This window comes from Ostreococcus lucimarinus, chromosome 2 (assembly GCF_000092065.1).
Source record: "Ostreococcus lucimarinus CCE9901 chromosome 2, complete sequence".
In the NCBI taxonomy this organism is placed as follows: domain Eukaryota; kingdom Viridiplantae; phylum Chlorophyta; class Mamiellophyceae; order Mamiellales; family Bathycoccaceae; genus Ostreococcus; species Ostreococcus sp. 'lucimarinus'.
Genome location: NC_009356.1, coordinates 760,039 through 784,617, shown reverse-complemented (window position 1 = coordinate 784,617; position 24,579 = coordinate 760,039). Strand labels below are relative to the sequence as shown.

The 24,579-nt window shown below is 62.0% G+C and overlaps 17 protein-coding genes and 1 pseudogene across 18 annotated transcripts; 7 read left to right on the top strand and 11 right to left on the bottom strand.

The window, feature by feature from the left end:
• Nucleotides 1-445: 445 nt before the first annotated feature.
• OSTLU_14343 (predicted protein) lies at nucleotides 446-1,159 on the bottom strand (the record flags this gene model as incomplete). The annotated part of the gene is made up of 1 exon (XM_001416210.1): nucleotides 446-1,159. One exon carries the CDS (start codon nucleotides 1,157-1,159, stop codon nucleotides 446-448), a length of 714 nt encoding a protein of 237 aa, XP_001416247.1.
• Nucleotides 1,160-1,587: 428 nt separating this feature from the next.
• On the bottom strand, nucleotides 1,588-1,824 carry OSTLU_30251 (predicted protein; the record flags this gene model as incomplete). Its single annotated transcript, XM_001416209.1, has 1 exon — nucleotides 1,588-1,824. One exon carries the CDS (start codon nucleotides 1,822-1,824, stop codon nucleotides 1,588-1,590), a length of 237 nt encoding a protein of 78 aa, XP_001416246.1.
• Nucleotides 1,825-2,825: 1,001 nt separating this feature from the next.
• OSTLU_30250 (predicted protein) lies at nucleotides 2,826-4,844 on the top strand (the record flags this gene model as incomplete). The annotated part of the gene is made up of 1 exon (XM_001416453.1): nucleotides 2,826-4,844. The coding sequence occupies one exon, from the start codon at nucleotides 2,826-2,828 to the stop codon at nucleotides 4,842-4,844; it is 2,019 nt and encodes a 672-aa protein (XP_001416490.1).
• Nucleotides 4,845-5,030: 186 nt separating this feature from the next.
• OSTLU_92328 (predicted protein) lies at nucleotides 5,031-5,522 on the top strand (the record flags this gene model as incomplete). The annotated part of the gene is made up of 1 exon (XM_001416452.1): nucleotides 5,031-5,522. One exon carries the CDS (start codon nucleotides 5,031-5,033, stop codon nucleotides 5,520-5,522), a length of 492 nt encoding a protein of 163 aa, XP_001416489.1.
• Nucleotides 5,523-5,634: 112 nt separating this feature from the next.
• OSTLU_92327 (predicted protein) lies at nucleotides 5,635-6,045 on the bottom strand (the record flags this gene model as incomplete). Its single annotated transcript, XM_001416208.1, has 1 exon — nucleotides 5,635-6,045. The coding sequence occupies one exon, from the start codon at nucleotides 6,043-6,045 to the stop codon at nucleotides 5,635-5,637; it is 411 nt and encodes a 136-aa protein (XP_001416245.1).
• A 121-nt stretch (nucleotides 6,046-6,166) lies between these two features.
• On the bottom strand, nucleotides 6,167-6,943 carry OSTLU_36370 (predicted protein; the record flags this gene model as incomplete). Its single annotated transcript, XM_001416207.1, has 2 exons — nucleotides 6,167-6,333; nucleotides 6,469-6,943. 2 exons carry the CDS (start codon nucleotides 6,941-6,943, stop codon nucleotides 6,167-6,169), a joined length of 642 nt encoding a protein of 213 aa, XP_001416244.1.
• Nucleotides 6,944-7,105: 162 nt separating this feature from the next.
• OSTLU_36053 (predicted protein) lies at nucleotides 7,106-8,284 on the bottom strand (the record flags this gene model as incomplete). The annotated part of the gene is made up of 1 exon (XM_001416206.1): nucleotides 7,106-8,284. A coding segment is annotated over one exon (1,179 nt), but the record flags the coding sequence as incomplete, so codon positions are not given.
• A 123-nt stretch (nucleotides 8,285-8,407) lies between these two features.
• OSTLU_35942 (predicted protein) lies at nucleotides 8,408-9,301 on the bottom strand (the record flags this gene model as incomplete). Its single annotated transcript, XM_001416205.1, has 1 exon — nucleotides 8,408-9,301. One exon carries the CDS (start codon nucleotides 9,299-9,301, stop codon nucleotides 8,408-8,410), a length of 894 nt encoding a protein of 297 aa, XP_001416242.1.
• Nucleotides 9,302-9,768: 467 nt separating this feature from the next.
• On the top strand, nucleotides 9,769-11,652 carry OSTLU_36207 (predicted protein; the record flags this gene model as incomplete). The annotated part of the gene is made up of 2 exons (XM_001416451.1): nucleotides 9,769-10,436; nucleotides 10,545-11,652. 2 exons carry the CDS (start codon nucleotides 9,769-9,771, stop codon nucleotides 11,650-11,652), a joined length of 1,776 nt encoding a protein of 591 aa, XP_001416488.1.
• A 47-nt stretch (nucleotides 11,653-11,699) lies between these two features.
• Nucleotides 11,700-14,780, bottom strand: OSTLU_36160 (predicted protein; the record flags this gene model as incomplete). Its single annotated transcript, XM_001416204.1, has 2 exons — nucleotides 11,700-12,890; nucleotides 12,984-14,780. The coding sequence occupies 2 exons, from the start codon at nucleotides 14,778-14,780 to the stop codon at nucleotides 11,700-11,702; spliced, it is 2,988 nt and encodes a 995-aa protein (XP_001416241.1).
• An 849-nt stretch (nucleotides 14,781-15,629) lies between these two features.
• Nucleotides 15,630-17,955, bottom strand: OSTLU_30244 (predicted protein; the record flags this gene model as incomplete). The annotated part of the gene is made up of 1 exon (XM_001416203.1): nucleotides 15,630-17,955. One exon carries the CDS (start codon nucleotides 17,953-17,955, stop codon nucleotides 15,736-15,738), a length of 2,220 nt encoding a protein of 739 aa, XP_001416240.1. The 3' UTR covers nucleotides 15,630-15,735.
• A 256-nt stretch (nucleotides 17,956-18,211) lies between these two features.
• lhca1 lies at nucleotides 18,212-19,434 on the bottom strand (annotated as a pseudogene). Its single transcript has 3 exons — nucleotides 19,265-19,413; nucleotides 18,382-18,939; nucleotides 18,243-18,267 (listed from the first exon to the last, which is right to left on the bottom strand). Coding segments are annotated over exons 1-3 (732 nt in total).
• Nucleotides 19,435-20,538: 1,104 nt separating this feature from the next.
• OSTLU_6831 (predicted protein) lies at nucleotides 20,539-21,303 on the top strand (the record flags this gene model as incomplete). Its single annotated transcript, XM_001416450.1, has 1 exon — nucleotides 20,539-21,303. A coding segment is annotated over one exon (765 nt), but the record flags the coding sequence as incomplete, so codon positions are not given.
• Nucleotides 21,304-21,410: 107 nt separating this feature from the next.
• Nucleotides 21,411-21,977, bottom strand: OSTLU_30241 (predicted protein; the record flags this gene model as incomplete). The annotated part of the gene is made up of 1 exon (XM_001416202.1): nucleotides 21,411-21,977. The coding sequence occupies one exon, from the start codon at nucleotides 21,975-21,977 to the stop codon at nucleotides 21,411-21,413; it is 567 nt and encodes a 188-aa protein (XP_001416239.1).
• A 339-nt stretch (nucleotides 21,978-22,316) lies between these two features.
• Nucleotides 22,317-22,955, top strand: OSTLU_36315 (predicted protein; the record flags this gene model as incomplete). The annotated part of the gene is made up of 1 exon (XM_001416449.1): nucleotides 22,317-22,955. A coding segment is annotated over one exon (639 nt), but the record flags the coding sequence as incomplete, so codon positions are not given.
• A 258-nt stretch (nucleotides 22,956-23,213) lies between these two features.
• On the top strand, nucleotides 23,214-23,612 carry OSTLU_7865 (predicted protein; the record flags this gene model as incomplete). Its single annotated transcript, XM_001416448.1, has 1 exon — nucleotides 23,214-23,612. A coding segment is annotated over one exon (399 nt), but the record flags the coding sequence as incomplete, so codon positions are not given.
• A 56-nt stretch (nucleotides 23,613-23,668) lies between these two features.
• On the bottom strand, nucleotides 23,669-23,827 carry OSTLU_30239 (predicted protein; the record flags this gene model as incomplete). The annotated part of the gene is made up of 1 exon (XM_001416201.1): nucleotides 23,669-23,827. The coding sequence occupies one exon, from the start codon at nucleotides 23,825-23,827 to the stop codon at nucleotides 23,669-23,671; it is 159 nt and encodes a 52-aa protein (XP_001416238.1).
• Nucleotides 23,828-24,311: 484 nt separating this feature from the next.
• On the top strand, nucleotides 24,312-24,518 carry OSTLU_30238 (predicted protein; the record flags this gene model as incomplete). Its single annotated transcript, XM_001416447.1, has 1 exon — nucleotides 24,312-24,518. One exon carries the CDS (start codon nucleotides 24,312-24,314, stop codon nucleotides 24,516-24,518), a length of 207 nt encoding a protein of 68 aa, XP_001416484.1.
• Between the last annotated feature and the right edge of the window lie 61 nt (nucleotides 24,519-24,579).

Sequence of the window (24,579 nt, the reverse complement as noted above, 5' to 3'; positions counted from 1 at the left end):
ACTCACGAGCGCCGCCTGCATCGAGATGATTTCCCCCGTCGTTCCCTCGATCGCCCACGCCGTCACCCCGACCGCGGCGCCGATGACGAGCGTCAACGCGTACTTCGAGAACACCACGTGCGCGTAGGGATTATCGCGCGCGCGGCGCGACGGTGGCTGATTTTGTGTCCCGGTGGTTGGATTGTCGCGCGCATTCTGATTCCGAATCCTCCGCGTTTCGACCGCGTTCGCGGGGAGTTCGTAGTCTATGCTCTCGTAATAGTGTGCGGGCGTTCGACGGGACATCGTCGACCGCGCGCGCGCGGGATCGGGCCCGACGCGCGCGCGCGGTGTGGACGTTCCGCCGAGGCGAGGTGTGACGCGCGGGCGACGCGAGACGGCGAGTTTAATGTCGCGAATTCGAGCGAGAAATGCTTCGGTATTACTCACCGCTCGCTCGAGTCGGTCACTCGATTCGCGCGCGCAGCGCGGCTTCGGCGCGCGCGAGGCGAGATTTCAGTTCGCGCTGCTCGACGACGAGCTCGCGAATGACGTTGGTCAAATCCGCCACCGCGGCGTCGGTCAGCGGTGTTCGCTCGTTCGACGACGCCGTCGTCGTCGCCGGTTGCGAAAACTCGGGAAACTCGGGAAATTCGGGAATCGGGACGTATCCAGCGTCGGCGTCGACGCTGGCCGCGCGCGGCGCGACGAAGGACGGCGGCGCGCGCGGAGACGCCGAAGTCGAAGCCGGTCGCGGCGACGCCGGCGGCGAGTGCGTGATCCTATTCGCTCGTCTTCTTCGCGTCTTATCGTCGTCATCGCCCTCATCGTCACCGAGCGCGGCCGCCCGCGCGGCCATCATCGCGCGTTTCTCGCGTAAAATCGCTCGCTCCTCTTCGACGTGTCGCCGAATGCGCTCGTTTTCCTCTCTGTCCCGTCTCTCCTCCTCCTCGCGCCTTTTCCTCTCGCGTTCGCGCCGCTCCGCCACCTGTCTATCCAGCGCGGCGACGTACTCGTCCCGCCGCCGCGCCAGCTCCTCCGCCGTCTCCCGGTTCGCCGTCTCGCCGCCGTCTCGCCGCCGCCGCGCGTCCCGCTCGCTCGCCTCCCGCGCCGCCTCCCGCGCCCGTCCTCGCGCCATCTCCGCCATCTGCGCGTCCAGCGCGCGTCTATACCGCACCATCTCCGCCCGTTTCCGCGCGCGTTCCTCCTCCGCGCGCCGCGCGCCGTCGTCGCGAACGACGAAGCGCGCGAGCGTCGTCGCCGCGCGCGTCGTCCCCGCGTCGTCCCGCCGCGCCGCGCTCGCTCGTCCCGCCGCGCGCGCGCGCGTCGACATCCGCGTCGTCGTCGTCCTCGCGTCCTCGCGTTCGCGCGTTCGCGCGTTCGCGCGTCGTCGCGTCCTCTTTTCGTCGCGTCGTTCGAACCGTTTCTTCGTTTGAATTAATTAAATCAAACCTTCGAAGCGCGATTCCTCTCGCCGCGGACGCCGCGACGATCGCGCGTCGACGCTCGACGCGCGCGCGATTTATCGCGCGCGTATCCTCGGCGTCGCGCGTCGTCCTCCGCGTCGCGCGCGCGCTGTGCCGCCGCGACGTCGATCGCGCGTCCGTTTCAAACCACCTCGTATGCGCAAACAGTGTGATGACATGTACCAAACCACCTCGTATGCGCAAACAGTGTGACGACATGTACCAAACCACCTCGTATGCGCAAACAGTATGACGACACGTACCAAACCACCTCGTATGCGCAAACAGTGTGACGACACGTACCAAACCACCTCGTATGCGCAAACAGTGTGACGACACGTACCAAACCACCTCGTATGCGCAAACAGTGTGACGACATGTACCAAACCACCTCGTATGCGCAAACAGTATGACGACACGTACCAAACCACCTCGTATGCGCAAACAGTGTGACGACACGTACCAAACCACCTCGTATGCGCAAACAGTGTGACGACACGTACCAAACCACCTCGTATGCGCAAACAGTGTGACGACACGTACCAAACCACCTCGTATGCGCAAACAGTGTGACGACACGTACCAAACCACCTCGTATGCGCAAACAGTCTGACGAAAGATATTTCGCCCCGACGCCACCGCGCGACGCGAATGCCGCTCGTCGTCGACGCCGTCGCGTCGCGCCGTCGCCCGCCGCCGGACTGCGGCGACGCCCTCGTCGCGCTCGCCGACGCCCGCGCGCTCGTCTGCGCCGGCGACGGCGGACGCGTCGTCGCGACGCTCGAAAGGCGCGTCGAATCGACGCGACGCGCGACGCTCGACGACGACGACGACGACGACGACGGGTGGACGACGCGACACGTCGCGCTTTTCGGTGCGTCGCCGTGCGCGCGCTTGGCGAGCACGCGCGACGGCGCGATCGCGGCGAGGCGGGACGGCGCGATCGCGGCGTGGCGACGCGACGGCGGCGGCGCGCTGCGCGGGACGACGACGCCGCCGTACGCGGGCGCGCCGCCGATCGTCGCGGAGGGGACGAAATCGGCGCGAGATGGGACGGGGGGAAGCGGCGCGCGGGTCGGGGACTGCTTCGGGATGTGCGCGTGCGAGGGGAGCGATGGGACGACGTACGCGGCGACGGCGAGCGCGGCGGGCGACGGCGACGCGGGACGGGTGGCGGTGCGAGTGGTGGGGGGGGCGGCGAGCGCGAACGCGGGAGAAACGGTGGCGAGCGCGACGTATGAGGGGTTGGTGGGGGTGGTGAGCGCGGGAGGGGAGGATTTTTGGGTGACGACGCGAAGTGGGGTGCTTTATAGGTGGAATTGTCGATTGCGGCGAGCGACGGCGCGCGTCGACGCGCGAGGGGCGACGCGCGACGGCGGGATGGATGGTGGGAGTGGACCGTCGAGGGCGCTGTTGACGAGCGTGTCGTTTCCGGATCGCGCGCTCGTGTGCGCGGACGTCGACGCGGAAAGGGCGTTCGTGGTGCTGCCGGCGCTCGGCGCGCCGGGCGAGCGACGCGACGACGACGACGTCGCGCACGCGGTGGAGGAGGTGTGCGCGTTCGGGCGCGTTTCGGCGACGAAGGAGGATGAAGACGGTCAAGAGATGCGCGCGGGTGAGCGCGCGATGAGCATCGCGCGACACGGTGCGTTTTTGTGGGTCGCCTCGTTCGACGCCGCGTCGGAGCGACGGTTGATTCGCGTGTTTCACGCGAGCACGGGCGCGTTGGTCGATTCCGCGACGCTGCCTGAATTGCCGCGCGCCGCGAGCGAATCGCACGCGACGATTTCTTCGCAAGAGCACGCGTTTGAACTCGTCAACGGAGGCGTCGCCGGTATGTATGCGCGAGCGTACTCGCCGGGCGCGCTCGCGCCCGTGTTCCGGTGTTCGCTGCACGTCCCGAGCGCGTTGTCGAAAGTGGTGGAACCCATACTGATGTCGACGACTCTGTACGACCTGGAGCATATCGACAAGGTTCTAGCCGACGTAGAGATGTACGGCGCGTCGAAGGAGGCTCTCGCTCGCGCTTTAATCACCGCGCGACGCGAGGTGGAGACGGCGACGGAGGCGTTTAGGACAAAGAGAGACGCGCGATTGGCGACGCGTTCCAGAGACGTCAGAGCATCGTGTGCGATCGCGCCGGCGCTCCTTCTCAAGGCGAGGCTCGACGGTCGATTTGATGAAGTCGCCGCGGCGAGATGGAACTTTGCCGTGCGCGAAGCTTTAGAGACGCTCGAGCGAGCGTCGGCGGATTGCGAAGCGTTCTCGCGTCAAGCTAGCGCGAGCGTCCACGAAGCGCGGGATATTCTTCTCACGGACTGGGACGCATTGCGCGCAACGGGCGGCGCGTCTCAAAGGGACGGTGTCATCAGCGACGACGTTCATCTCTCAGGGCTCGTGCGCGAGCTCGAATCTTCGCGCGGAGAGAATTTACCCGCGTACGCTTGGGTCGGCGCGCGCGCGTTGCTGGCGTTTCGCGACGGCGCCGCGCTCGCAACCTTGATAGATGCGGTGTGGGGCGATAAACCATTATTGTTTCCGCAAGAAGATGAATCGGATGCAAAGGTCGCGATTGAAGAGCTCGTCACCGCCATGGCGTCGCGAGTCGACGCGTCAGAGACGCCGGCGCCGGCGACCGTCGCGTTCGCCCCGTTTGAAGCCACCACGCACTTGCTATATCGCATCGCACCCCAATGTGCTGTTGCGTTCATAGACGCAACGTGCGCAGTAACACCTGGAGCGACGCGCGTGGCTTTGGCGAAACGCGCGTTAACGACGATCGAGTCGCCGAGCGCGCATTTGGGACGTTTCGCCGACGGCGCCGCCGCCGACGCTCTCGTACGCGCCGTCGCGGAAACTTTGTGTGCGGCAGACCTTACGAGGAGCGGAGTCTATATCGCGTTAACGTTTGGCGGACTCTTTGACAGAAGCGCGTCTTCGCCGACGAGAACGCTCGCGCAGCGCGGGAAGACGACACTCACAGGATGGGTACTCGCGCACGAAATCGTCGAAGCCGAAATCGAGCGCCGAAGAGATTCTATCGATGATGCTCGTAAATTCGCCGCAGAAGCGTTCGAATTGATGAGTAAGTCGTTTCGAACGTTGATCGAAGATTGGAACGACATGCCTCTTCGACAATCTCCCGAAGAAGTCGACGTGGACGTCGCCGCCGAATTCATGCTTCGCACCGCCGACGCCGTCAGAACGCTCTTCGCCGGCGACGCCGAGGTCGAATTGAAATCCCCAGTTCTCGACATCGCGCGACGACACACCACGACGATGACGGACGCGTGCGCCGCGATGAAGAGCGGCGACGACGCCGCGAGCGATCAAACCGTGGATTCCCTCGAACGTTTGATCGTCGCCGTCACCTCGACGCTTCGATCGACGCCGAGTTAGGTCGTCGCGTCGACGACGGCCTCGCGCGAGGACATCGAGCCGTGACGTTTCCATCGCCGCGATCGTTGTAAATTATCCATGTAAATCATTCGCGCGCTCGCCGCGCGCGCGCTCGCCCGCGCCGCGTCGCCGCGTTCGCCGCTCGCCGCGTCGCCTTCGCCGCTCGGCGTCGCGTCGCCGCACTTCATGGATCACTACGCCACCCTCGGCGTCCCCTCGTCCGCCGACGCCGCGCAGGTGCGCGACGCGTACAAGCGCGCGGCGCTCCGCGCGCACCCCGATCGCGCGCGCGGCGACGCGCGCGCGTTTCTCGAGCTCAAACGCGCGTACGACTGCCTCGTGGACGCGACGGCGCGGAAGCGATACGACGCCGCGCTCGCGTCGAGGCGCGCGCGACCGCTCGCGGAGACGATCGACGCGGAGGAGATGGACGTGGTGTGCGTGATGATGGGGCGCGAGGGCGAGCGCGGGGCGTCGGGAGGCGTGGACGCGTACGCGCGCGCGTGTCGGTGCGGCGACGCGTACGAGATACCGGTGGCGGAGTTACAACGATTGCGTCGCGAGTTGCACGACGAGTGCGTGTTGGAGTGCGGTGGGTGTTCGTTGCGAATCAGCGTGCGATTGAAACCGATCGGGGCGGACGAGGCGCACGCGAGCGCGCGCGTGGCGCGCGCGTGACGAACGCGCGCTCGATTTCGCCGACTCGACGGCGCGAGCGCTAGAAATTACTATAGTGTACATGTACAACGCTACCTACGCGCCGCCGCGGAACGGCGCCTCGAGACGACGCTCACGCGTGACGTTTCGTCATCACCGCCTCGTACTCCGCTAATAACTCCTCGTAGACGACCTTGACGCAGAATTTACACGCCGGTTCGCTCGCGCAGCAGTCGCTCTCCAGCGGCGCGCGCGGAGGCTCCGGCGCGCGGTCCTCGCATCGGCAAAACCGCCGCTCGCACGTCGGGCACAGCGCGGGCGGAGGTAAGCGCGCGTCGACGATGCCTTTGGCGAGTTTCTTGCGGCGGATGGACTCGACGACGACGGCGTTGGTCATGTCTCGTTTGGGCTTGGGCGTCTTGACGGGAAGGTTCGCGTCGCTTTGCGTCGCGCGCGCGCGCGCGCGGGACGTCGAACACGATTCGAGCGACGCGAACGCGCGCGTGGGGTCCACGGCGCGCGAGAGCGCGCGGAGCGCGCGCATGATGGGGACGGAGGCGCGCGGGACACTGAGGCGCGGGACGCCGCGCCGCGCGGGACGCGAGCGCGACGACGAGTCGTCGAGAATGAACTGCGTTCACGAGCGCGTCTATGAAATTCGTAAATTAATGCCTAAAATTGAACGTCTTCACGCGACCGTCGTAATCGAGTGCTTGGCCGTCGCCTCGGACGCGTAAGAAGGCATCCAACGCGGCGGTGGCGCGCGGAGGCCAGCGGTTGGCCACCGTGTCGGTCGTCTTGTACAGCCGACACGGCGTGTCTAAACCGGCGTCTTTGACACCACCGTCTAGTTCGGCGACGATTTGATTTGCAGACTGCGTGAAGAGCTCGAAGCCGTACGCGATGGCGCCGGCATCGCGTTTCTCTTCCGCTGAACGCTTGGCGCCGAAACCGCGTCCACTCTTACACAGAAAAGTCCACTCCGCCTCGGCGTCGTCGAAACGACCTTCACTCCAAAGGAACGCCGATAAAGCGGCGCGCATGTCTAAAAATTCTGGATCTCTTCTCAAAAGCTTTCGAGCCGTGGTTATCGCCAAATCATCGCGCTCGGTCTGAAACGCCGCCAACGCGTAGTTTGCCAGCGCGATGGCTCGCATGTCCTCCGTCCTCGACGCTTCCAGAAAATCTGCCATCGCGGAGTCCCACTGATTGAGCGCGCCCTTGGCGTTGCCGAGATTATTCAACGACAGCGGATCGGGATTATTCCCGTCGAGGTCTACGCTTGCTTGGAGATCGTCCACCGCGCCCTGCCATTCCTGATACTGCAGTCGAAGCGTGCCACGGTTCGAAAACGCCGCACTCCGCGCGCGCGAACCCTCGGGCGAGAGCTCTATCGCCTTGGTCCAGATCGCTTCACTCTCTTCATACGTCGTCGCTTGCATGGCTCGGTTGAAGAGTTCGGTAAGTTTCTTCGTGTCCACTTCGTCCGCCGCAGTCGCGGGTTCGGCGAGCGAGGATAGGCCAGCGAGGACGAGTGAGAAAATTGCCGCTCGGCGCGACGACGCCGATTTGAGCGGATATTCTTCAAATAATGATTCTGGAATATCTTTGCGATGCGGCAATGCGCTTCGCGCTCCAATGCCACCGCATTTCGTCGCCGCAACGTATGCGCCAAGGCGCATCGCGCTGGCGACGTTGAAATCCTCCGAGCACGCCGACATTGCGAGCGTGCCTATGAACGCGTCGCCTGCCCCGGTGGTGTCGACCACTTGGTTGTCCGTCAAACGTTTCGCCGGCGTGAACACAACTTTTGCCTTGAAACGTCGTTCGCCGCTTGCGTCTCGGATTACCAAGGATTCCGTCTCCACGCTCGGTCCGGGCGTCTCGTCATCGCCGCGGAGGGCCGCGTTCTCCAATCTCGACACGACGTCATCCAACGCCGTCCCTTCCCCCACTTCCGGAGTTTCGACACCATCTCGTACCAAAGCTACCGCCCCTCGCGCGCCGAGCGTCGTCACCATCACTTTTGCCTTCGGCAAACACGCAAACATTTCTGTCATCGCGTCTCCTAGCGTCTTCGTCTCCGTAAATCTATCAAGCGGGTAATTCTTCGACGTCACCACGACGTCCGCAAGCCGCACAAGTTCGTCTAGTCCATCTCTCAATCGTTCACACTCGACGAGCACCCTAATTCCACGCGTTTCCGCGACGCGCGCGAGCGCGATAGCGCTCTCTGTGAGTCGTCCATCGAAGAAGACGACATCCGGATGAACCGCTTCCAGCAGCGCGGCGACGTCGCCCAACTCTTCCACCTCCAACGTCTCCCCAGGCGTGTGCACGCACGTTCGCGTGGACTCTCCATCTCCGTTTGACGACGATGTGACCATGATGTACGTGAAAGGCGACCTGTTCCCGCGTCGTACGACATGAGACACGTCGACGCCTTCGCGTTCGCCCAGCTCTGTCAAAATCTGCGTCCCCACCCCGTCGGTTCCCACTTTCGAGACCAGCGCCGTGCGCGCGCCAAGGCGCGAAGCGGCGACGAGCGCGTTCGCGCAGTTCCCTCCGCCCACGATTTCGAGCTCGGACGCGCGCGTTTTGGCGTCAGGCGTCGGGAAAGCGCCGTCGAGTTTGGCTATGTAGTCCACGCCGGCGCTGCCGAAACCCAAAATTGCAGGTCGCGCGTCGCTCGGATCGCGCGATGACGCGGCGCGCGACGACGTTCGAGGCGATGGGCGGCGCCAACGCGCGAGAACGGCGGGTTTGGCGTCGACGGTGCGCATCAGGGGCATCGAGGACTGCGGATGGCGACCGGGACGCGCGAGCGCTTTGAATGTTTTCATCGGAGTCGCGCGCGCGCGCTTCGAGCAAACGCGAAGAATCATATGCTATAACTATGTCTAACACTACGTTTCGCGCGCGCGCTGGGCGTACGCGCGGTGGAAGGCGGCAAATTCTTGCCACCGACCGCACCGAATCGCGCGTCTCGCCGCGGCAAAGAACGCGGCGATGTGATATAGGTTATGCGCCTCGAGCAAGACGTCCGCGGTCATCTCGTGCGCTTGTAATAAGTGATGCACGTAGGCCCGAGTGTGCTCGGCGCACGCGGGGCAGCGACAGCGGTCTCCGCGAATGAACGGGGTGAAATCCGTCTTGTACGACGTCGACCAAATGTTGATGGAATACGCGTCGCTCCCCGACGTCGCGCGCGATTCGGCGTCTTCTGCTTCCATCTCATCATCTTCTTCATCGACTGGGAAACAAAACGCGCGCCCGCGTTGCGCAGTTTCGCTCGCCCAACTCGCGTCGAACACGTCGACGCCTCTGTCGATGTTGTCCACGATGTCTTCCACCGTCGTCGTCCCCGACAAATAGCGCGGTTTCTCGCTCGGGATGTGCTTCAACGACGCCTCTACGCACGCTCCTCGCGTACTGACGTCTTCACCGGCGAAGAACCCGCTCAGCGCGTACCCCACGACGTCATCATCCCGTTCCGCCACTCGACGCGAACACTCTTCGCGCACCTCTGCGTGTTCGCCCCCCGTCAACGCCCCAAACAACGGCAACCTCAATGTTTTCGCCTCTTTCGCGCACGCATCCAGCCATGCACACGTACGTATCGCCGCTGTCTTACTCTTCTTCGCGCTCTCCCACCCTCCGTGTTCATCCGCCAACGAAACCGCCGCGTGCGCCGCGCCCGACCGCCAAATCCTCGCGTACTCGCGCGCGTCCAAACTCCTCTGCCCATACGGCGTCTCGCACGCCAACGCGTCCGCACCCGAGCGATTCTGCGCATTCATACCAAAGTACATCGAATCCCTGTAGTGTCCGAGCGTTAATCGCCGCGGCGGCGGACACGCCGCCTCGTCGCCCTCGGCTTCTTCGCCTTCGGCTTCGTCGCCGTCGCGCTTCCGCTTCGTCCCGCGCTTCGTCTTCCTCGCGAAGTGCGCGCCGACGAGCGCGCATCCGAATAAACACCCCTCATCGCTCGTCCCGTCGTCGTTCGCGCGTCGCCGCGCGCGCAGCGCGGCGCGCAGTCGCGTCTCGACGTCGTCCAAAACATCCTTCGTGAGCGTCGCGTGTTCGCCCTTGGACGTCGGCGCGAGCGCCGTCGGCGTCGGCGTGCGCGCGCCGTCGCCGTGCGCGATCGTCCCGCACCGCGCGCGCGCGCGCGAGGCGTTCGCGGCGCTCGGCGCGAACGCGAACGTCATCGCGAGCGTCGCGGACTGGCGCGGCGACGGTCCGCGCGTCACTTCGCGCCTCACGAATGCCCGACGACGGCCCGCGCGGCGCGTGGGCGACGCCCGAGGGATGGACGGCGTGCCCGCGCATGTCCGAACCGTTCGCGGGGATGTTTCTCGCGTCCAAGGCGCCGCTGAGGGAGCAATTCTACGCCGACGTCCCGAGAGAGGATTGGTACACGCCCGACGACGCGCTGGCGCTGGCGCAGAGCAAAGGACGCGCGGTGGCGATGGTGATCGATCTCACGAACACGTCGAGGTATTACGACGCGAGCGACTTCGAAAAGTACGGGGTGAGGGTGTATAAGATTCGGTGCGCGGGACGGGACGGCGCGCCGGCGCCGCGGGAGGTGAGCGAATTCGTGTACGCGGTGCAAAGATGCGCGGCGGAGATGGCGAGCGATCCGGGATGGCAGGAAAAGGCGAGACAAGGGTATGCGCCGACGATATTGGTGCACTGTACGCACGGGTTTAATCGAACGGGCGCGATGTTGACGCATTATTGTCAGCGCGCGCGAGGCTGGCCCGAGTTGAATAAGTGGGTGACGGAGTTCGCGAAAGTGCGACCGCCGGGGATATACAAGAGCGAGTACTTGGAGAGCTTGTTTGATTATTATCTCGAACGGAGGTTTAGCACGACGAAGGATCCGAAAGTGCCGGCGTGGAAGAGCGACGATTTGAGCGACGCGCCGCCGTTGACGGACGACAAGATACCGGCGGGAGATCTGTTCGATCCGAGGGTGAATTTGACGTATAAGAAGACGTTAGCGCACAGTCGAGCACCGATACCGGGGACGCGCAGAGCGTTGCAGCGCGCGATGGAGATTGCGGAGGTCGAGAGTGATGCGGGATCGATGCATCACGAAGACGTCGTCGGCGAGGAGGTGTACGAGGAAATGGCGCACGAGATTCGAAAGCTTTGCGTGTGGGCGGTCATGTCAGACGATGGGGCCTCAGGACGCGTTGATAACTTTCCTGGATCACAGCCGGTGAGTCTGAGTCGCAACAACATGGAGCTCTTGAAACGTGAACCATACAGCGTGACGTGGAAGGCGGACGGGACGCGTTATTTATTAATGCTTATGCGCGATGGCACGTACTTGATCGATAGAAAATTCGCTATTCGCCGCGTGCAAATGCGATTTCCTTTACCGCACAAAAAGTTTGGAACCAACGTACACCACTGTACGTTGATGGATGGCGAGATGGTCGTCGACACCGATCCTCAGACGAAGAAGCAGACGCGCCGGTATCTAGCGTACGATTTGATGGCCATCAACGGCGAACGCGTGACGCAACGTCCGTTCTTGGAGCGATTGAACATTGTGCGTGAGTTCGTCGTCGAACCGAGAAAGGCGTTTCTCGCGCAGGCGGGTCCGAGTGGAGCTTACGCCGCGCATAAAGAACCGTTTTCTGTTCGCACAAAGGAATTTTTCCCGCTGAATTTTGCGCGCTCATTCATCGAAAAGTTCATTCCCGCCCTGTCGCACGAAAGCGATGGATTGATTTTCCAACCCTCAAATGTGCCGTACGTCCCGCAAACGTACGAAGCACTGCTCAAGTGGAAGTTTCCAGGGTTGAACTCGGTCGACTTTCTCTTGCGCGTATCGCGAGATAAAGGTTTGCTCTTTGTGGGTCAAAAAGGCGGCGCGCTCGCCCGCCTCGAGGACGATTTTGTCACACGCACGGATCCACTCGAAAGCTTGGATGGTAAAATCGTCGAGTGCACGTGGGATATGAATGAAAAAACGTGGGTTTTCTTGCGTACGAGGTCGGATAAAGATACGCCGAATTTCATCACCACTTACGAAAAGACGTGGAAATCAATTCAGGACAACATCACGTCGAACGATATCCTTGAGTTTGTAGAAAAAGAGGTCGTCACCAACGAGGGAGCGACGACTGTGTAGAAAATAGTTTGTTGAGAGTGCAATTCGAATTAAAAGCTGAAAGAATGTTATTTGCCGCGACCGTACAGATCCTTGACCGGACCAGCAGCCGCCTTCTTCGCCGCCGCCGCTTCCTTCTTTTCCTTGGCGGTGAGTTTTTTGTTGTTCTGTGCTTCTTTCATCGTCGCCTCCTCGGCGTCGATGCCGGCTTTGAGAGCCCGTCGTTCAGCCACAGAAAGTTTCTTCGGCGCCTTACCCGCTACAGGCTCCGTCACGACGACTCCGTCGCCGACTCGCCACAATTCGTCACACACGGCGTTCACGAACGGCTCGTTGTGGGAAATCGTAATCACCCCACCCTTGAAATCAATGAGCGCCTTGGTCAACGCAGCTAAGGTATCGTTATCTAAGTAGTTTGTCGGCTCATCAAGAGCGATGATGTGTGGATTCGTCCACATGGCCGCGGCGAGGACGAGTCGACTCTTTTGCCCGCCGGACATGCGCTTGATTTTCCCCATGGCCAAATCTTGATCAATACCAAAGTTTTCCAAGTGAATGCGCACTTCTTCTTTGGTGAGCGGTCGTAAATCCATACCCGATTGCATCGCCTTGAGCTTTTCGTCAAAGTTACGCACCATCTTCATCACGTACGGATCCTTGCGCTCTAACGAACTCATCATTTCCCAATCGGTGTCGTTTTCTTCGCGTCCGGCGCGGCGCACTTCGTAAAACAGATGTTTACCTCGCATCACGCGACCAATGACATCCATGATGTTACCACGCTCTTGCGATGTTGCGAGCTCGTCCTTGCTCAAGTTGTGCGAGGCGCGCTTGGCGATTTCTTTATCGCGACCATTGTAGAAGCGGTTTTGCAAGTACTCCAACGGCGTGTTCTCCAAAGACTCTTCCAAGTGCTGCATGGAGTGTTGCGCGATGTAGGACAGTCGCAAGTTGTGGTGGCGCCAGACTTCCCCGACACCTTCATCGATTTGAAGTGCGCCGATGAGTAACTTCAAAAGCGTCGTCTTACCGGCGCCGTTGAGGCCCACGAGCGCCGCTCGAGAGTTTTGCGTAATTTTCACGGTAGCACCGTTGAGAATCTTCTTTGAAGTTCCTGGATAGCCGAACGATACCTCTTTCATGTACATGACACATTTTGCGCGAGACTTGACGCCCTCCAAATCACCCGGTTCGGGGAATCGAATCGGTTTGATGTGCGACGGCTGGTCGTCGCCGATTTGGTCGATGGCAAAGCCGCTCTCTTTTTTCGCCTCTTTCGCTCCGTCGGCAGAGCCACCTTCGATGTTTGACTGCTTAGCGATCGCATTGTCGTTGCTCGGCAACGCGGCGACGATTTCAGGTTTCAACGACTGGAAATCGCGGAAGCTCATGGGATAGTATGTGAGCGTCTTTTCACTCAAGTGAATGACGTCCGTCAGCACCTCGGCCAGGAAGTCGTAGTCGTGCGACACGAGGCAGATGGTGGTGTTCGTTAAGGACTTCAAATAGTTGGTCAACCACGCGATAGCACTCGTGTCCAAGTGGTTTGTTGGCTCATCCAACAAGAGAACATCGGCGTCCCACAACATGGCGCGCGCGATGGCGAGTTTCATACGCCACCCGCCAGAGAGGGATTGAATAGTGGCAGCCATCTTTTCGTCGTCGAAACCAACCTCTTTGAGAGTGTTGACGACGGTGTCTCGTGTGACACCTTCAGGTACCATTTGAACCATGAAGTCGACGATCGTTTCTTCCTTATCACTCATAATTTCGTGCTGAATGTAGTATACAGAGACGTCCTCCGGGAAACCAGCGATATCCTTCGCCGCGACGCGATTCAAAAGTGTCGTCTTACCGGTACCATTTTGACCTACGATGCCGTACGTGCGACCACGTTCGAGCGTGAAATTCGTGCGTTGAAGTAACACGCGACCGGCAAAGGCTAAAATAATGCCTTGAAGATCGACGATGTAATCCTTCGTGCTTTCGTCGAGCAGGGCTGATTCGTCGAGGCCCTTGTATGCCATCACGGATACATTGGCAATCTTTTCAATGGCTTGAATGTTCCCTTCGAACGCGCTTTCGAGCACCGGAGTGAGCTCACGCTTGATGTCATTCGATAAGATGGAGGGAGGAATGCGCAACGGGGCGGAATCCATGACCCAACCGCCGAGCGCGGCCGCATACGACTGCGTCTCGACGTCAACGTTGACGCCGGCGCCATTGATGGCCTCCTTCACGATATTCGACGCAACCTTGCGCTCCTCGGACTGGCTCGCGTCGATACCTTTCATCAAACTCGTTTTTGCGCGCGTCGCGGCTTCGCGCAAGTCTGGATGCGAGTGCTCTTCAGCCTTTTCCAACTCGGGCAACAACACCGGAATAAACGGGAGCAGATCGCGAGGGTCGTCGACCAAAGCGCAAATGTTTCCGAAAGTCGTTGCAGCCTTTTGCTTGAGCTCTTTCGTTCGCTCACGCAGGCCGCGCAAGATGACGGGCAAAATCACAGCCAAGGACGGGGCGTCCATGGAGTTCACGAATGTCGTCTCCATAAGCTTGTCCAAGCAGTCCTCGGTGGCTTTTTGCGGTGTGCGAATCGCACTCAATACGAGGTCCATCATGCCCAAAACCTCCGCATTTTTTACGCAACAGCAAATACTGGGAAGAATTTCTTCACAAAGCGCAGAAACTTTCGGGTGCGTATCGAATAGAGTGTCCAAAAACGACGGGAACAGATCCGGAATGGCTCGCATGAACGATTGCGGCACTCTGTTCGCGAGGTCGCCCATGATGTGTAACGAGCCGAGCTTACTCTGCCAGTCCTTGTGCTGCATGCCAGCATTTAATGCCGGAGATAAAAGCTTCATCGCCGTCAAAGGCAACGCCTTGACGACGGCAGCCTGCGCCAAATTCGCCGCCTCGCGAACATCGGCATTTCTATCACCGAGCAACGTGAAAACGATGGGAGCTTCACCGATGGCGTACGGCTCAAATCCACGACCAGCGGTTCGACACATGTGCGCGTACGTCAACAACGCCCCTGCGCGAGCGACGGGATCCTTTTTATCCTCGATAGCCTTTTTAATCTCATCCACGACGTGTAAGTCCGCGAGCGCGGCGACGCCGACCCCCTTGCAAATCCCAGCCATGGCCGCCGCGCCTTGCCTTCGCTCGGCGATGTCTACCCCGGTCAACGCCTTGGACTTCAATTCGCCGAGCATCGCGATCGCGGCTTCACGGACGTCCGCAGCCAAGTTACCGATCGCTCGGGCGCCGATGAACGCGCCCGCGTCCCGCACGCTTCGCAGCGCCTCCACGATTCTCTTAATCGCCTCAACCTTCCCCGCATCGTCGTAAAACAGCTGCGCCGCGTGTGCGTACAACGCAATCGCCGCTCCGTGCGTGTTATCCTCGCCGTGACTCATCGGTTCGCACGCCCCTTGTCCGGTCAAATACCCCAAAAGCGCCTCCGCGCACGCCGCTCCCCGCGCCTTATCCGTCAAATCCGACAGCGCCGCTCGTCCCACCGACAGCGCCGCCTCCCGCACCTCCCCCGCCACGTCCCCCAGTGCGCTCGCGATCTTCGTCCCGACGAATTTCCCTTGTTCGACGCCCTCGATGAACTCGCCGCGGTCGCTCGCGAGCGTCGCCTCCTTCGCCTCGCGCACCTCATCCGCCGACCGCTCGTCCTGCGTCTCCACACTCGCCGCGGACATCTCCGACATGTTGGACATGCTCGCCACGGACGGGAACGCGCGGAGCGAGCCCTTGTTTTCGAGCGTGATGGACATCGCGCGCGCGCGTTCGAGCGTTCGCGTCGACGGCGTCGATGGCGGCGGCGCGATGTCCTCGACGACGTCGAGCGCGCGCGCGAGCGGGCGCGCGCGCGCGGTTCGCACCGCGACGAGGCGGGTTTGTTTTTCTCTCGCGCGCTCGACCGCGGGCGTCGACGGCGCGCGCGGCGCGTCGTCTTTTGATGCGTCGTCGTCACTCGAAGAGATCTTTCTTTCGCTGAGATTTTTTTGATGGCTGGGGCGCGAGCGGGCGTTACTAAAACAAAACCTCGCGCGAAGAGGCGGTGACGCGCGCGCGCGCGGCGCGCGGCTAAGCCTTGGCGAGCTCGACGAGCTCGCACACGGATACCGACGCGGGAGCGACGGAGTACGACTGCGCGACGAGCGGCGTCGGCTCGGCGGCGTCGCTCGCGGCGAGGGAGGTGTCGAAACGGCGAATCCATCGGAAGCCCGGCGATGGAGACGGGAGGTTGGTGGAGAAGGCGGCGATGGAACCGTTGTAAGCGATCCAAACGTCGCGATTGCGGCCGGTGAGATCGCGACGGAGACAGGTTAAGCACGGCGCGGCGGAAACGTCGTCGAAAGACGGCGCGGCGCCGGTGAACGGGTCGATCCATCGTACGCCGTCAAAGGCGAATTCGTCGGTGAAGAGGTCGATTCGGCTCGCGCGGAATTGCGAGAGCTGTGACGCAAGCGGCTGAAGCGTAGGGTTGAGGGCGTGGACGTTGATGAGGATGCCGCCGGTGGAGGTGAACAGTGCGGCGAGCTCGGCTCGAGCGATCGGATCGCTCGTCTCCGTCGGATCCGCGGTGGTGGTTTTTGGAATCGCACACGTCGGCGGAATCGAACAGCTCGGCGCGGGCCTTAAAAAATTGTTCAATCCGTATCGCGCGTCACGATTACTCCGGAAAATGTCCGGTGAGCCACCGAGACGGAGCGCCATTTCGTTCAACATACCTGGCGCGCCGCGGAAAAAGTTTTCGACGCCTTGAGAGTATTTTGCATTGATCTCGCCGATGACACCCCACGAAGGCATCGCTCCACATTCATCTGCGCTCGGCGTGAGATACAGCTTTTTTGGGGCGTTCCCGATCACGGCGTCGTACGCGAGCGTTTCCAAAAGTGGCGAGCGGCCGAGCGGTCCTCGCACGATGCCGCCGCCAGTTTCTATTATGAAACTCGACACACCGTCGTATAATGTGAACGTTCGAAGCGCGTCGACTAGTAGAGAGATCGTCGGTGCCGAGCAAGGGTTCAGTGCCGTCGTCATGGGCACACCAGCAGAGTCTAAGCCACCGCTAGAACCGAGCTGGAAGTACGTCGCGGCGTCGATGCCACGAAGACTTTCGCTACGCGGCGACGCATCCGTGCCCTCACCCGTCTGCGTCAGCACGAATCGCATCCACACATCCACGCCGATAGACTTCATCGTCGCCACAAAAGCACGAAGATCGGCGCGCGTGCCAAACTTCGGATCGATGGCGAAAAAGCTCACCGGCGCGTTTGCGTCTCCATCCGCCGAGCGCGTCTGAATCGGCGCGAGCGCGACGGCGGTGAAGTGCATGGTCGATCGCAAGCGCTGAAGCTCAGCTGCCGCCGCTTGAAGCGTCCCTTCCGCGGTTAATGACGCCAAGTCGACGTTCAACGCGATCGCTTGCGCATCCGAGGCCGCGGGCGCGAGGTTCGCGTCGCCCACGGCGCGTCGCTCTAAAACGGCGGCGAGCGATCCCATGTAGCGCGGCGTCGGCGTTGGCTCGTCCATCTCGTTCAGAGGACGCACAACTTCGAGCGCGCGTGGATCAAAAAGGACTTGCGCCGGAAAAAAACGCGACCCCGCGCGCCCTTCGGGGTCGCCCTCAAACCGAAAGCCGTACGTCACGTCGTCCTCCCGAGTCGGCGCGTGTAAAACGTCGCTCGGTCCACCGAAAGGCACACTCACGTGCCACACGTTCCCGGTGCGATGTGAGATCGAATTCAACGCCAGCTCTAGCGTGTTCTCCCCGTACTGAAGCACGAGCGTGCACGCGGTGGCGTGACGCGAAAGCACGGCGACGTTGAACTCGCCCGATCCCGCGGCTTCGTCTCGCGTCAGCACCGACGCCCCGAGCTCGCGTGCGTGTCCACACCCGATCCCGATCGGCACCGAAAACGCCGATCCACCCCACCCACCGCTCGGTTCGTCGTACGTGCGCGTGCGTTCGTCGTAAAGCACGAAATCTAGACTCGCCGGCGCCGCGTACTCGGGCACCTCCACCGTCGCCGACCGCGTCTCCGCGTCGAACCCAATCCTCGTCGCCTCCGTCTTCTCATCGTACACCGCGCCCTCCGGCAAATCTTCCAAGCACATCCACTCCCGCACGGACTCTCTCGTCAGTCCAAAGTGCATCTTCAGCGCCGCCAAGCTTTCCCGCGTCGGCGTCGTCGCCCGCGTCCCGTCCCGCTCGAGCGTCGCCGTCACCGCGAACGTCTCCCGCGGCGTCTTCGACACCGCGATCGCGATCGCGCGGCCGCGCTTCGTGTGCAAGACCATGCGCGCGGCGTCGGCGATCGTGCCTCGCGGCGCGTGGTCCGCGTCGGCGCGCGCGCGGCATCGGCTCGACGCGCGCGGTGGTTTCGAACGGTGCGCGGTCGACGTCGACGGTACCGCGCGCGAGGGCGCGGCGCGACGCGCGAGGGACATCGACGGGCGCGCGTCGCGCGGCGACGCGCGGCGAGGCTCGGCGCGCGGTCGAGTGCGGCGAACGTCGCCGCGCGCGGGCGGGCGAGCGCGGCGACGCGGATATTTTATTTTGTTGGAACGTTCCGATTAAAACGCGACTAGGGAGAACGCAAAATCGTCGCTCTGCGAGGAGTGGGAAGAAAAATGAGGGTCAGTCAAAGTTTGAGCGGCGGGAAAGCGGCGTCGCGGACGTCGAGTCGGTCGAGCGCGTCGCGGCGAGACGGCTCGAAGACGCACCAGAAGCCGAGCGGGGCGCCGGCGGTGGACAACCACGGGATGGCAGCCGCGTTGGTGCCGACGTTCACGTGCCACGGGTCCGCGATGTGCGCCAAGAGCGCCGCGACGGGGCCCGGACCGCCCGGACCGGCCGCTTGGTGTTGGGCCATGACGCCGAAGAAGGCCATCATGGCGACGCGACCGTTGGCGAGTTCCTTGCGCTTCAAGGTTTCAAAGTCCTTGCCCTTGGACATGCCCATGGGGTCGAACTTGCCGCCCGGGTACAAGCGCTCTTCCGCCGAGGCGGCACCGCGTCGGGATTCGGCGAACGCCATGAGGAGCGTGTTGACGCCGATGACGGCGAACAACGGCGCGTGCGTCTCGTTACCGAGGTACTTCGCCGTACCATCCCACGTCGTCGGTTGCGCGCTGACCCAGTCACCTTGACCGGCCACTTCAACCGCGATCACACCGGCGACGCCGAGCATGGCCCATCGCGCGTGCATGAGCTCCGCCTCGCGGTAGCGCGCGAGGTTCTCCGGCTTTTCGCCGAGCTTGAGCGGGTCGAACCCGTAGTCGCTATCGCGCGTCGTCGAACCGCTTCACCGTCAGTCTCCCCTCGCGCTCGCTCTTCTCCGCATCCACCCTCTCGTCGCGTCCGCGCGCGTCGCCCGCGTCCTCGCGTCTTCGCGTCTTCGCCGCGTCGTCCCGATATGATCGCGTCTTCGCGCGCGTCTCCCCTCCCCCCCCGTCCCGCGCGCGCTTCCGACGCCCGTCTCGCGCGCGTCCATCGACGACCGATCACTTCATCGCCCCTCTCGCGCGTCGCGCGCTCGCGAGCGTCCTCGCGCGGCCGTCGCGCGGCGTCATCGCGTCGACATTTTCGAGCGTATCTTTCACGCACCACGGCATGCTTCCGTCGAGGTACTTGGGCGTGTCGAACCCGGGCGCCCAGGACGGCTTCTCCGCGCGCGCGCTCACGGCGCGTCCGCGGTGCGTCGGCGCCGCGCGCGGGGCGACGGCGGTGGTGAACGTGCGAGCGGCGGCGAACATCGTCGTGCGATCGAGGCGTGGAGTGCGGGCGCGCGCGAATCAGATTCGCTCTCGCGTTCGGTGTTCGATCTGTTTATGTATGAGGGTCGGCGCGCGATCGCGGTCGTTTCTGGCTCCGAATGTCCGAATTGTGTATGACGCATTCAGTCCGAACGATGTTAACGTAGATGTGTACGCGCAATCAGTGCGATGGACATTTTCGAGCGCGCATCGCGCCGACGCCGGAGTCCGCGACGCGGCGCGCGCGCCATGGCGCTCGGCGCCGGCGCGCTCCGACGCGTCGCGCTCGCCCTGGCGTCCGCGCGCGACGGCTCGAGCGCGAGCGGTCGAGACGCGCGGCGACGCGACCGCGACGAGCGATTACCGACGCACCACCGACGCGCGACCGCGCGCGCGCGAACGCGCGACGACGGCGCGCGCGGCCGAGATCGACGCGTCTACCGCGCCTGGCTCGCGCGCGTCTGCGCGATGTGCCTGTGCGCGTGGCTCGCGCTGGGAGGGCGAAGAGAGGGCGAGGAGAGGGGGCGCGCGCGCGGCGCGGCGCGGCGGTTCGCGGCGGCGGCGGACGCGAGACGCGAGGCGCCGAGGACGACGGTGACGCGCGAATCTCGCGGGACGATCGATGGAGAGGTGGAGAGGGAGGCGAAGAATGAACCGCGGGTGGCGGCGGCGATGGAGCGCGCGCGGGAGGACGTGCGGGCGGAGGCGGCGCGGGCGAGTCTGGAGTTGGAGACGTTGCGAGACGAACATCTGGGCGACGCGAGCGCGGGGCTGGACGTCGAGCGCGTGCTGGAGAGCGCTGAGAAAGCGGTCGAAGAGAATCGAATGGAGAAGGCGGAGATGGGCGTGGTGTTTCCACCGGAGACGACGACGACGACGGAGAATGAGAACGGGGAGACGCGAGACGACGACGACGACGACGCGACTTCCAAAACCGGAATGTTTAGCGGTCACGTGGAAGTGTCGCGGGAACCGGCGAAGGATGTGGTGATAGGTTCTTTGGAAGATGAGTTGCGCGCCATTCGTTCGGCACCGCATCCGGAATTAGAGTCGCCGTTCGTGAACGAGGTCGTTCCGAAGAACGCCATCGATCCGACGCGCATACGAACGATTTCGTTGAACGCGCCGCGCGCGTTCGTGTACGAAGGATTCTTGACGGATGAGGAGTGTGACCACATACTCGCGCTATCGAAAGGGCACTTACACAAGTCAGGCGTTGTGGACGCCAAGACGGGCGGATCCACCACGAGCGACATTCGCACGTCGACGGGGACGTTCATCAGTCGCGCGCATGACCCCACGATCACCGCGATCGAAGAGCGCATCGAACTGTGGTCGCAAATTCCAGTCGATCACGGTGAGGCCCTTCAGGTGTTGCGCTACGAAAACGGCCAGGAATATAAGGCACACTTCGATTACTTCTTTCACAAGGGAGGCAAGCGGAACAATCGCATCGCCACGGTTTTGCTCTACCTCTCCGACGTCGAGGAGGGTGGGGAGACCGTGTTTCCGAACACTGACGTCCCGACAGATCGCGACAGATCGCAATACTCAGAGTGTGGCAACGGTGGTAAGAGCGTCAAAGCGCGCAAGGGCGACGCGTTGTTGTTTTGGAGCATGAAGCCGGGCGGCGAGCTCGATCCCGGGAGCTCGCACGCCGGGTGCCCCGTGATCAAAGGCGTGAAGTGGACGGCGACGAAATGGATGCACGTCAACGCGATCGGAAAACATGGCGATGACGTGCACAAGATTTTTTACGAAGGCGGACCGCAGGCGACGGAATCGTGCAAAGACACGGACGACGCGTGTCGAGGATGGGCTGAATCGGGCGAGTGCGACAAAAATCCCGGCTTCATGCTCAAGTCGTGCGCGATGTCGTGCCGCGCGTGTCAGGGCGATTGGCGCGACGGGGGCTACGACAAACCAAAAGATCTGAAGGAAGACGCGCGATAGATTCTACCGGTATTGATATTAAACTGTTGTAACATTAGCGTTCCCTACGCCTCCTTCTTCGCCGGCGCGACGCGTCGTCGCGCGACGAGAAACACGTTAAACCCGATCAAAAACATCTGCGCCCCGCACACCTGCACCTTCTCCCACCAAACGTCGTCCTTCGTGACGTTCGCATAAAAGTGCCACAACAAATACGGTTGCCACGCGAATCGCACCGGCGCCAGCGTCGCGACGTACAACCCATTCCACACCGCGTGCATCGCGCTCCCGCGCCGCACCCGGCGCCGCAGTATCAAAAACAACGTGTTCGCCTCCACCAATCCGTTCCTACACGTTTCGATCGCGCGCTCCGGATGTCGCAGCGGGTACGCCAAGAGCGCCGCCGTGACGACGTGGTGCGCCACCACCACCGCCGCCGCGCTCGGCACGCACCGCGGCCAGAGCGCGATCCACAGCCCGTCGAGGACGATGTACGCCAGGAACCCCTTCGTGACGACGAGCGGGTCGAGCGCGCCGGCGATGCCGGCGACGCAGGCGAGGGCGATGAGCGTCAGCACCGGGACGTTCGCGGCGTCGTGCGCGCGCGCGCACGCGCCGTGCGTCGCGGACATGGCGCGCGCGCGGTCGCGCGGTCGCGGTCGCCGCGCGGTCGCGCGCGCGCGCGGGCGTCGCGCCGCGCGGTCGCGATGTCACCGCAGTTCACGCGGTCGTCGAGTCACGCGGCCATTCGCGCGAGTGGCGATTTAAAAAAAACTTTGGCCGACGAATGTGTTCTCCGACGTCCAAACCGGCTGTCCACACTCGCGGCTTCGCCGCGCTTTCGGCTCGAAGTCACGAGCGCCGACGTCTGATTCCAGAGTTAATCACGCCGCGCGCTCCGGGCGGTCCCATCCCGGCTGTGACGCTTCAAACGATCGTTCTCGAGACACCGGCGATCGTGTTGCGTTCTCATGGCGCGGATCGTTGCGTTTGTGCCGTGCAAAGGTACATCGAGTCGCGTAGAGAGCAAGAACACGAAACTGCTGGATTCCAAACCACTCTTCCTGCACACTTTGGAAAAGTTGCTCTTCGAGTGTCCTTTTATTGACAAAGTTGTCTTGGACTCTGAGTCCGATGATGTTTTCAAGGTGGCGGAATTTCTTGCGAGCGATAATCCAAAGTTAGTTTTCCTAAAGCGGGACGAGGCGTTGGCCACGAACAAGACGGACGGTAACACTCTGTTCATGAACGAAGTTGAGCGATTCGATGCCGAAATCTATGTGCAGGCGCTGTGCACAAGCCCGTTCATACATCCAGAAACGATTAAGAAAGGTGTCGAGAGCGTGATGTCCGGTGTTTATGACTCCGCGTGCACTGTTCGCGATGATAAACTGTATACGTGGACAAAGGCAGGGCCGAGCTATGATATCCAAAATATTCCCAACTCAGTTGATTTGCCAACGACTACCGTGGAGACCATGGGGCTGTACAACATTACGAGAGATGCGGCGAAGCTGACTCGGCGAAGGATAGGGAACAAACCACACATGCTGCATGTTACGCCAGAAGAAGCAGTTGATATCAACTACGAAGTTGACTTCGCTCTTGCAAACAATATCGCTTTAGCGCACCGCGTCGCTGGTCTATCTCGCTTGAGGTGCGCCAAACTACATCTCACCAGTGCCATTTTATCAGACACGCTGGATGATATGGGCGTAAGTGGACGAGTGGTCTTCGGCTTAAAACCACAAGGCGCACTGAGCAAGGTCTTCGGTCGTGCTTGCACACTTAAGTTAAGGCCTCTTCGTGAAAGTGAAGATCTCAGGGGAATCTATGGTGCTCTAAAATCATACAACTACGTCGGCTTCGGTGACGTTATCGTAGTAGAAAATCCGATGAAGGGACGAGCATATTTTGGCGATCTTAATGCTCACATTGCCATAACGAGGGGAGCCGCCGGTTTCGTCACGAATGGTTTTACACGCGATACAGTGGAAGTGAAATGTTCGAACTTTCCCGTCTACGCAGCCGGTTCAACCTGCTCTGATGTGAGAGGTGTTGCTACAGTAGAGTCAACAAATCAGTGTATTAGCTTGGATGGCGTCTCGTGCTGTCCGGGAGATTTGATTTTCAGTGATCAAGAAGGAACACTGATTATCCCAAGACGGTTTGGAAATATCGTGATTGAAGAAGCTTTAAAGCGAGTATTTTCTGAGAGCAGTATACGTCAAGACATACTTAATGGTTCATCAGTATCAGAAATCGTCGCCCGACACGGGTCCTTTTGATAACACGTCATCCAATCATTTAATCGCACTTGAAATCATCTCTGCACGAGAAGATGGTCGATGAACACAAACGCAAGGCAAGCAAAGGCGAGCAAATTAGCATTAGGAACTACCTCTCGTAGATGTTGTAGAATCAAACTTTTAGAACTAAACGGTGTAAAATACGTATATATCCACGGTTCATGACTCGTCATGTGTGTAGGTACTCTCTAAAGGGGCGATATATAAATTTTTCCGCGCGGCGACCACACCGCGGACGCCTCGGATCGACGCGACGCGCGACCGCACGCCGACGCGCGGCGCGCGCTCGACGCCCCGCGCTCGACGACCCGGGACGCTCGACGTCTCGCGGCGCGCGCCGAACGAACCGCGCGGTCGAACGCGCGCCGAAGCGACGCGAATCGTCGAAGAATGTCTCGACCTCGCGAACACCATTCGCGCGGACGCCGCGCGCGCGCGCGCCTGTTCGCGCTCGCCACGACGGCCGGCGTCGCGTGCGTCGCGCTCACGGGCGCGTCGTCGCTCGCGAACGCGATCGCGCTGGCGAACGCGGAGGCGGTGACGGAGGCGCGGGCGACGGACGCGGACGACGCGGACGTCGCGAGGCCGACGCCGGGCGCGCGACGCTCGTTGTTGTACGATCGCAAGGCGGCGGTGGATAAATCGCGGGCGCGGTACATGCGACGAAGTGGTGGGTCGCGCGCGCGCATCGGCCGGGCGAGCGGCGGCGGCGGCGACGACGACGAATGCGACGAGGAGGACGAGGAATCGGAGTGCGGCAAGAAGAAAGAGAAAGAGGAGGAAAAGAAAGAGGAGGAAGAGGAGAAAGAGGAGGAAGAGGAGGAGGAGGAGGATGCGGATGCGGATGCGGATGCGGAGGAGTAAACGAGGACGCGGACGGGCGTGTTCTCCTTTGAGCGTCTCTGTACGACATATCTTTGAGCGC